Source organism: Podarcis muralis, chromosome 7, assembly GCF_964188315.1.
Source record: "Podarcis muralis chromosome 7, rPodMur119.hap1.1, whole genome shotgun sequence".
Taxonomy (NCBI): domain Eukaryota; kingdom Metazoa; phylum Chordata; class Lepidosauria; order Squamata; family Lacertidae; genus Podarcis; species Podarcis muralis.
In genome coordinates this window covers 65,090,160-65,100,224 of record NC_135661.1, presented here as the reverse complement: position 1 = coordinate 65,100,224, position 10,065 = coordinate 65,090,160, and the positions used below count along the sequence as shown (strand labels likewise).

Sequence of the window (10,065 nt, the reverse complement as noted above, 5' to 3'; positions counted from 1 at the left end):
AGGCTCGCCCAGCACCTTCCTTACATATCTTTAGGTGCCAGGTGAAAACGTTTCTCTTCAGCCAGGTGTTAGGCTGATTAACATTCTATGTGTCGGGGGGGGGTGTTATTGGTTTGTTTTGCTTCTGTTTTTATTTTATTTAGTATTTTTTGTTTCCATTTTGTGTTTCCATTTTTATGTTGTAAACTGCCTGTGATATACAAATTTAATAAATAATAATAATAATGTGGCCTTAGTAAGCAATTGGATAAGATACTGCCAGCATGCTTTTAATTCTACCAATAAACAGGGATAAGGCGCACACACCTGTGGCTACAAAACTAATCAGAGAAGAAAGGAGACGTTTGGAATGGTTTCTATGTTGACCTCTTGAGAAGGGGAAGGGAATTGGGGCTGCATCCTTTGCAACACTTACTTGGGACAAGTTCCACTGAGCATAGTTGGACTTACTTCTGAGTAACCTGCATAGATTTGCTGTTTAGGTATGTGGCATGAGAATTTTACATGTGAACAGAATTAATCCCAAGTACCCAATGCTATGTTTAAAAATGGGACCAGGGACCTGTTATAAACTCGTTTGAGTTTATAACTTTATTCTAACAAGACTCTTGTCCCAGGCCTCAGACAAGCTCTGCACAGGCCTTGATATAGGTACCATGTAGTGTTAAACTACAACCTGAGACCATAGCTGTCAACGTTTCCCTTTTTTAAAGGGAAATTCCCTTATTCCGAATAGGATTCCTCGCAAGAAAAGGGAAAATTTGACAGCTATGCCTGAGACACTAGGATTCCAATCCCCAGCCCCATGAAGCTAACTGGGTAACCATGGGTCAGTCGCTGTTTCTTAGCCTAATCTACCTCATGGGGCTGCTTTGAAGGTAAAAAGTGGAGGGGGCAGAACCATGTACATCTTGAAGCTCCTTGGAGGTAAGGCAAGGGGTAATATGCTGATCCTGTGCACACTTAGAAGTTAGAGTCACAGTGAGTTTAAAGGGAACTTTCCCCCACTGAAATCAATGTGATTTAAACATGCCTTAATTCTGGATGTATCATGGTCTTTCTCTCTTTTCTGCCAGAAAAAAGATAAAAATAAATCAGTTAACAGATTAACAAAATATGCGTTGAGGACTGTACATTTTTTATATAGCAGTTGCATTTTATTATTTGATGTCTAATTTGTATATTTCATCCTCGTTAAAGTTACAGCATACAATTTATGGTAACACACGTGAGTGGTTTTCAGTTTATAATTAGTATTTTTATAGCAGCTTCCACTAAAGCATCTGCCAGCATTTTACAAACATTAGTAAATGAACTCTAACAATGCTCCTCTGAATTAGCCGTAATTTATGAACTTCTATCAGAAAATGTACCAAATGGAGGAACTGCCGATATGCAAAGAGCCTCCAGGGTGTGACTAAACAGACTCACTTCCTATTGTTGCAGACCTCCAAATATGTCGAGGACACCTGCTGGAAAATAATGAGGCAGAGGTTCTCCAGGGAATACAGTTAACCCATGCACACAAACAGCACTGGAGAAGCTGCTTTAGTGTCAATCAGGAAAATGGTCAGAATGTTGTTCGTAGGTTTTAAAAAAGCAGAAAATAGCTATTTCCAAACTAAACGTAGATTCTGGGGCTTGGCTGTGTGACAAACTTAAATCAGCTTCAAGCCTGTTTCACTGCCATTTCTCGTAAGGAATCCTGGGGACTGTAGTTCTGTGAAGTGGGCTAGAATTGGCTCTGCAGTCTTCCTGAGCTAATGTGTATCCGACTTCTTTGTTCAAAAGATGTGAAAGTGACATCATTCAAGCATAATGTTGGCTGTGAACCATGGTTAGGGAAATTAGGCAGTGTGTGCAGCTCAAGGGCACTCTGCTTTGCTGCTCTCTTTCTAGAGAAGCAAACCATAGCACAGCTGGTTTAATGTTACATGCAAACCAGCACTTGTGATCACCCCCCCCCCCCCGATTGCTCATCGTTTGTATGTGATTAAAAGAACCCATGAGTGCTGGTTCATATGTTAACACTAAGCCAACCACTCTGTGGTTTGTTTCCTTACACTAGAAAACAGGATTGGTTGAGCTGTGTACACATGCTTATTTTTCTAACTATAGTGTATGGCTAGGGTTCTACCAGTGAATTAAAACAATTTCCAAATGGGTTTAATTTAAAGATGTAGGGTAGATGTGCTATATATTGCACAGAACTGCAGTTCCAGAGAAGGGATGTAGGAACGATTTAACCAGAATGCAGACATCTTAGAGTACTGTACTGGGTCATCTTAAAGACTAACACATCTACAGTACAGTGGTACCTTGGGTTAAGTACTTAATTCGTTCCGGAGGTCCGTACTTAACCTGAAACTGTTCTTAACCTGAAGCACCACTTTAGCTAATGGGGCCTCCTGCTGCTGCCACGCCGCCGGACCACGATTTCTGTTCTCATTCTGAAGCAAAGTTCTTAACCTGAAGCACTATTTCTGGGTTAGCGGAGTCTGTAACCTCAAGCGTATGTAACCCAAGGTACCACTGTATTGTGGCACAAGCTTTTTGCAACTAGGTTTTAGTTTCCCAGAAAACCCCCCAGAGTTTATACCATAATAATCTTTAAGATGGCACAGGACCTTTGGCTGTTGTTCACAGTTACACTGCCTTAATCCCATGGTGTACATACGTTGCAAGTTACAATGTCGAGCTAATGCCAGTTTTACATTTGAGTTAGAAATGTGAAATGCAAGTACTTTTAATGTTTGTGGTTAAAAAATCCCTAACAATAAAGCCGTGTATATTTTGAGGTTTCATTTTGTTTAAATCTGTGTAGGTAACCTGTGGCCTTCCAGGTGTTGGCATTGGGCTCAGGGTTCCACCGTCCTTGGCCATTGGTTATGCTGGCTGAAGTTGACGGTGGTTGAAGTTCAACATCTGGAGGGCCACAAGTTCCTCACCCAATTTTAAACCTTCCTTCTCATTTTCCTTTTGGCAGATTTTGACATCCTATATTCTGTTATATGGCCAGATTCCACTGAAATGAGCTCTTGATCATCAAGTGAGGTGCCAAATAACTTCATCTAAATGAGGTGGAACTGCTCAATTAAAGACTGGTGTGATTCTAGATTCAGGCAAGGTAGCCGTGTTGGTCTGATGCAGTCAAAATAAATTAAAAAATTGTCCAGTACCACCTTAGAGACCAACTAAGTTTGTTCTTAGGACTACAATCCTAACACTACACACTTGCAGTCTTAGGGTGGTGCAAAACCCAGTGAATTCAGGTAAGCATGTTCAGGCATGAGTTGAAACTTACATAGACATCTTATTAGAGAGTAAGCTACATTGAGCTCAGTGAAGCTCAGTGAAGCTTGCTTGAGAGTTAAAGGGCTTTTTGAGTAGAAGGGAGTGTGATTAGACCTCGGTTTTTTTGCGGAGGGAGGGCGTTTTCGTCTATTCTAAGGTCAAATGATTGACATGTAAGCAGCGGAGACAGGAGGGAGAATGAGAACAAAGGGACACTCTTCTATTGCCCCAGGCAAGGAATGGACCGCGACGCCCACAAAAGTTGGACGGAAGTTGGAGAAGGAAACCAAGAGCCTGCCAATTTCCCATATATTGCCTCCATCCACCCGTCTTAAAAAAAAAACCCAAAAACTTTTATTGCACCCAGAGACACTCCCCTGCACTACATTTCCCATCATGCCATCACAATAGAAGGGGCTAGAGAGAAAGAGAACGCTCCCCTCGTTTTCTACCCCTCCCCGCTGCGCGGCACGTGCCGCCTTTCTCAGCCAATAGGGGGCGTGGCCGATGCAGGTCACGTGCCTTTGTTTGCCGCTTTTGTGGGGAGCGCTGGGCGGTTAGGAGCTGAGTCTGTGTGTAGCCGCCGCAGTGACAGGAGCAGGTGGGTTGCCTAAGAAGCTGGTTTGAATCCGAGGCGGGGCCGGGAACGGCGATAACGAGCGGTCGGTCCTTCACTGCGAGGGGCAAATGGGGCTTCGTTTGGTGGGGCGGCAGCGGAGTGCGTTGTTGGGGAAGAGGGGCGAAGGGGGTTTCTCGGGCGGGGTCTCTGAAAAATCCGCTTTTGTCTCAGACGGCTCCGTTGCTTTGTCACCTGAGTGGGCTGCTGCTGCTTTTTAAGCGAGTGGGTGGCTCGGTGGTGACCAGCGGGTAGGAGCGGGGGACAAAGGACCGCGAGTGAGGAAGGCAGAAGGGGCGCGTGCTCTCCTCGCGGAGGCTATTGTTCGCTCGCGCCCCCACCCCAGTTCCAGAACGGACTGGCGGCGCCCGCTCCCATTTCCCCGTCCTCTGGTTTTCTTCTTGACAGGAGTAGCCCGTCTATTGTTGGTGGGAAAGGGGCGGCGCCGCTGTTGCTGTCGAAGCTGACACCGCCGCCGCCACCTTGTCGCGCCCGCCGACGGGGATTAAAGGGAGGGGGCGGCAGGCGCGTTCCTCAAGCGGCGTGAGGGGCTAAAAATGTGACTTAGGAAAAAGGTGGGAGAGGGCGGGAAAGAGAAGAGACCCCGCGTGCAGCGGGAGGAAAGCGAGAAGAAGCCCCGAGCCCAAATAGACGAAGAGGCTCGCGGCTGAGGCGGGTTTTTTTGTGTGTGACGCCGTCTCGCTCGGGATTGTTTTGGCGCGCCGAAAACGGGAGGGTGGAGGAACGCGCGAGCAGCAGGTGCCCGGATGTTACCGTTATAGCTCAGATTCTTCCCTCCCCTCAATTTTTTTTATTTTTTTTTCTGAGGGTGGAAGCGCGCGCGCGCGCTCTCGGGCTGTTTGAATTCGGTGCGGTTCTAGAATGGCGCGTGGGGTGGGCGGGGCTTCGAGGCAGGCGCCGCTCTTCATTTTCTCTCTCCCCCCCTCCCCCCTCCCCCATCTTTCCCCCCCTTCCACTATCTTGCATTATCTCTGATCCTTATTGGCTGTGAGTATTTTCTCCTGATCCCGCCCCATATTATGTAGTAGAAAGCGAGTGAGGGCTTTTTTCGAAACCACCCACCCCTGCTTTCAGATCTTGGGCGATGTTGCTAGCATTTGGTTTTTCAGCCTGACCGCAGAAGAGGTGCCCCTTAAGAACCCCAGCTTTTTGCTATTGTGCGTGTTTTATTTCTTCTCCTCCTCCCCGCAAAAGAGCTTTGTTTGCCTGGGAATACAAACATACATATGGGTGCCATTGTGCTACATTTAATTAGATATTATCTTAAGAGGTCAGGGGCGGAAGAGAAGAGGTTAGGGCAAGGCTCAGATTTATTTAATGTATGCCGCCTTGCTTTGTTAATACTGGGTTTAGCACAAACGGTTCTAGATCTCGATTATAGTGAGCTACCCTTTGTGTCTCGAGGTAGCAAGAACAATGGCGCATACCAATCCTAGGCTAGCAGATAAAAAGGAAATATGTCATCTTTCTGAGGCTCCTGAGGGAGGGTTTTAGTGAATCTAGGAGCATATATGTAAGGCTTTGATTGCTTTTAATCAACGTTGAAGGGACAGATGGAGCACATCTGCCCAGTGGATTAGTATTCGTTGCTGGAAATAAATTTCAAACCTTAGTGTCTTACTTTTAGGTACCCTTGGATATAGCTGGAGGAGGGGGAGGCAATAAAATTCTCAAACATATCAAACTTCTTGGTGCCCAAGCAGCCTGCACTCTAGCAATCTATCTAGCCTTAGGTGCCTTCATTTGTCTAGCTGGTAGGAAAATCTGGTGTACCTTCTTACAAAATACTTGCACTTCTGGTTGCCCACTATCTACTTAAGAGCTTGGGGCACAGAATTGTTAATCCCAGACATAAATAACAGGGTGTTTGAAATGGACACATGTAATTTGAAAACTATTCATATTCACCTAGCTTGAGACACAGGACCAGCCCCTGCTTTATTGTGTATATCGGTAATGCAGTGTAAGACTGGTCTGCTTCACTCCAGTAAAGCACCAAGATTGTGTTGTAGCATCTTGATTAATTTCTTTTAATACAGTTTTGAATAATATGAGTTAACAGTGGTGGATCCTTAGTGTTGGGGGTGGGGCTGATCCGAGGACATAACTTAATTCAGAGTACATCATTCTAGATATTTACTATGTATAGCAGATTGGTTTCTTTTTTCCAGGTGTGTTATTTTGCATGTCATCCAAACCTAAATAAGGACTAGAAACTGGTAGAAGGAAAACACTGAATAGAGAAGTTCAAGTCCTAACGCTTATGTAATGATACTATCTATCTAATGTTTCCATCTTCTTAGTGCTCACCTATTGAAGTTCCTGCAGCAAATTATTTTGGAATCTACTTCAGCCATGGCTTCTTCTGGTAAGTGCTACTTTATCTACTAATACTTGTGTTAGAATCATGGGACCCTGAGGATCATCTAGTCCAATCCCCTGCAATGAAGGAATATACAGCTGTCCCATACAGGGGTCAAACCTGCAACCTTACCATTATCAGCACCATGCTCTACCAACTGAGCTATCCAGATATACGTAATGATGTCTCAAGATACATTTTTAATAAATTAAAAGCATTCTAAGTTACTTAATACTTAAACATCAGTAAAATGTATATTAAAATGCATTATAATTTTTTCAATCGCATCAGCATTAACCTGCCAGTTTTACAGCTATATTACACATACTGAAAAGCACAGATGACGTCTAGACTTGAATGATAGTGTTCTTGTCAGGTGCGATATAACTAAGGTTCATACCTACATCCTGTGACAACTATTAAAATGTCTATAACTGTCCTCAAATGGTGTTTTTATTGTAGTTTGACTATGTGTGAAACTAAATTTTGCTGTAGGTGCCCAAATATTGATGGTAGGATAACTGTACAGGTCTTAAGTGTGAATATTTAGCAAATGCCTGTATTAAAACATAAGGCACTTTTAAACTGGATTTGTTGTTTTCAAGGAAACAGGGATTGTGCCTTTGTGGAGGTACTTTGTATTCCATTATAGGCCCCCAGGGATCTCAAACAACACTTAAAAATGTGGAGGGAAGTGGGAGCCTCAATTAACTAGTCAAACAGGTTATAAAGTTTGTACTGCAAATGCAGACTTGAAATTTGATTTGCTTCCTTGAGCTTGAGGGCACTTATAAGCAAAAGTGTGTGTTAGCATGATGTGGCTCAAGGATACTAACTATTACAATGTCTCTTCTAGACATTCAGGTGAAAGAACTAGAAAAACGTGCTTCTGGACAGGCATTTGAATTGATACTTGGCCCTCCTTCAAAAGAAGCTGTTCCAGAGTTTCCCCTCTCCCCTCCAAAGAAAAAAGATCTCTCACTGGAAGAAATTCAAAGGAAGCTAGAAGCAGCAGAAGAAAGGCGCAAGGTAAACATTATTTTTCTAGTTCTAAATACTACACTACATTGTGCACAAGTGTATACTTGAAATGGTAGCCAGTTTATAGAATTTACCATTAGGAATGCCGTAGCCCATGAAAAATGCCTCAAACTGGATGTTACAGTACCTTAATAGTTATACTAAATTGAGAATTAGATAAAGATTAATAGTTCAAATAGAATTGCTGCAGTTCTGTTTGAATTTAAGTATACTGGAAGTGGAGAAAGAGATCCCAAGACAAATAGGGGAGACACACTTGTCTATTCCATGTCTGCCCTGATTTGGAACTAGCTTAGCTGCTAGTAGACTGAGGCCACTATCAATGACTCAGATGATACTTAACACAGCCCAACAACTGTAATTGCATACAGACCACTCTCAACTAAACATGGAATGGATCTATATTCTAGTCCCATGAAGCTGAAGTGTTGAAGCAGCTAGCTGAAAAACGAGAGCACGAGAAAGAGGTGCTGCAGAAGGCAATTGAAGAAAATAACAACTTCAGCAAAATGGCAGAGGAAAAGTTGACCCACAAAATGGAAGCTATCAAAGAGAACAGAGAAGCACAAATGGCTGCTAAACTGGAGCGCTTGAGAGAGAAAGTAAGTCTGGTATTTAAGATTCTCTATAAAATAATGGAATATGAACTTGGACATTTACAAACTAGGAACAGTAGACCTTGGTTTAAAAAATAAAAATTAACACCTAACTGCTCAGAATTTGTACATAATTATTTAATTTTGGAGGGAATGAACTATTGGAATCACAGGACTTCCTAAGTAGCAATAAGGTAAGACCAAGTCAACAAATAGACAGTTAATACATACAGGTTTCTACTGATAACCACTTCCCTAACATTTGACTAAAACAAAATAGCTGCAGTTAGTTCTTTGTTTTGTCCCTGTGTTGAATAGGTATTTAGTGGTAGAGTTTAAAGAATGCTTTTGATAAATGAGAACTGCACAGAGCTGGAGGTACTTAAAAACTGGATGGGTGGATTTTTTTTGGCTGCATGAAGCTTAAATGTTAACCTGTTGGGATGAAAACCATGCTTCTCAAGTCATTAAACTATAGGGTGCCAATCTGCTTGAGTGCATCACTATGTAAAACCCCAGGATATGCTCCACAGAAACTGCAAATTGTAAGTTTTATTTTAGTCCAGACTTTGCATTGTGTTTATAGAAACAAAACAGTTTTGGTAGCAGTAAAACCCCTGAAGAACCAGGTTCTATCTCAATATCTTAACTCTTGCTTTACCAGGACAAGCATATTGAAGAAGTACGGAAGAACAAAGAAGGGGGGAAAGAATCTGGTGACAACGAAAGCGACTGACTTCATCCTGGAAACTGACTTTCTCCCCTTTGTCTAAATATCCAAAGACTGTATTGGCCAGTGTTTTTGTTAAGTTTCTAGAAAACTGATGTAGAGCTGTATAGTTAGATCCAACTGTACACATGCTTTGGGGAGCTAGAGGGGAGCCCTTTTCATGTTCACTCTTTTTCTAAAATGTTGTCTTTCCAGTGTAGCTATCTTGTTGCATTTCTTCTATTCCAGTGCATTTGTTCCTGGATTGATGGCTAGTGCTGTATTCAGCTCTGACATATTTGTGAAAGAAATATGTAGTGTAATGCTCATGCTGAATCTGTTACACTTCAGAATCTGTCGGTTTTAAACATATTACTGTAACCAAGTGACTTAATAAAAGCTGCACAGTGCTGTTATCACAGGTGACTGTTTCTGAGACTAGCATGACTAAATATGCAACTTGGGCATAGCTATGGCTGGAACATTTTGATGCAATAAAGAACAAAAAATGCTTGCAAGCAATATATCCAATGGCTAGTCATGTTTCACAGCCAGCTTCCTTAGTTGTTGCCTATTGTCCCAGTTTCACAATAAGAGCTTTGTCTTGCACCTCAGCAGTTGTCAGCTGGTGGTTTGTTAAACAATTAAGAACCATCTCCCTCCCTGGATAGGCTTGCACTTTGTAACAAATAACTTCTTGTTAACGTGACTGTGATCTGACTTCTAAAGCATTTGCCTGTTAGTTTTTAAGTTTCATTTAAAATTTTGGGGTGTCCATACACCCTCAAGCTCCAAAGTCACCATTTTTGCAAATTGCTCTAGGTTCAAGTATAGTGCTTGGGATAAGAGAAAGCTTAGGTGGTGCTGGATATTAAAGACTTTATTGTTGAAACATACTGACTTAATACTTTTAAAAGGGAACTTGTGGATCTTGTAAAATGATTGCATTGTAGAGCCTTAAATTGGTTTTGGGAGTTGGGTGTGGGGAATGATAGCAAAACAATGATCTGAAAGATAGTGTCTGCCAAATAGTGCTTGTTTTGTATCTTAGTGTTGTAAAATGTATTTGCCAGTTGGAGCAACTCCCCCATGTGGCAAAAAATGTAACTACATAGTCCCAGTATGGAATTCAATATTCCATTCTGAAGTATGGGCTTGTAATAAATACTTAACATTTCAGTGCACAAACAACTACTGCAGGCACAATACTTAATTCAGAAAATAAATTATAAATATTTTAAAGAATAGATGGCTTTTCTTCACTTGCAGTACGGGGAACGCCCAACCTAGCTAGTACTGTGTTCATAACCAACCTACTTTGATGAGAGCCACTTAACAAACCTTTTCTCCCCAACTCCCCCCCCCCCCAAGCTTCTGGAATGTTTCATAAGTAGTGTGACTGGTACAGGTTATTCAAGCTGTATTT

At 42.3% G+C, this 10,065-nt stretch overlaps 1 protein-coding gene across 3 annotated transcripts; it reads left to right on the top strand.

Moving 5' to 3' along the window:
* The first annotated feature begins 3,632 nt into the window (after positions 1-3,632).
* On the top strand, positions 3,633-9,055 carry STMN1 (stathmin 1). Of its 3 annotated transcripts, none has more exons than XM_028738790.2 (5): positions 3,633-3,895; positions 6,235-6,299; positions 7,150-7,322; positions 7,745-7,936; positions 8,595-9,055. In XM_028738790.2, the coding sequence occupies exons 2-5, from the start codon at positions 6,287-6,289 to the stop codon at positions 8,664-8,666; spliced, it is 450 nt and encodes a 149-aa protein (XP_028594623.1). In that variant the 5' UTR covers positions 3,633-3,895; positions 6,235-6,286; the 3' UTR covers positions 8,667-9,055. The 3 variants fall into 3 exon arrangements, with proteins under 3 accessions (XP_028594623.1, XP_028594624.1, XP_028594626.1); XM_028738791.2 differs by lacking the exon at positions 3,633-3,895 and adding an exon at positions 3,933-3,956; XM_028738793.2 differs by lacking the exons at positions 3,633-3,895; positions 6,235-6,299 and having other exon boundaries at positions 7,122-7,322.
* The last annotated feature ends 1,010 nt before the right edge of the window (positions 9,056-10,065 follow it).

Coding starts and splice junctions, on each gene's coding strand:
- STMN1 (XM_028738790.2), top strand. Junction 7,323..7,744: donor CAGCAGAAGAAAGGCGCAAG/GTAAACATTATT, acceptor TCTATATTCTAG/TCCCATGAAGCTGAAGTGTT. Junction 7,937..8,594: donor TGGAGCGCTTGAGAGAGAAA/GTAAGTCTGGTA, acceptor TTGCTTTACCAG/GACAAGCATATTGAAGAAGT.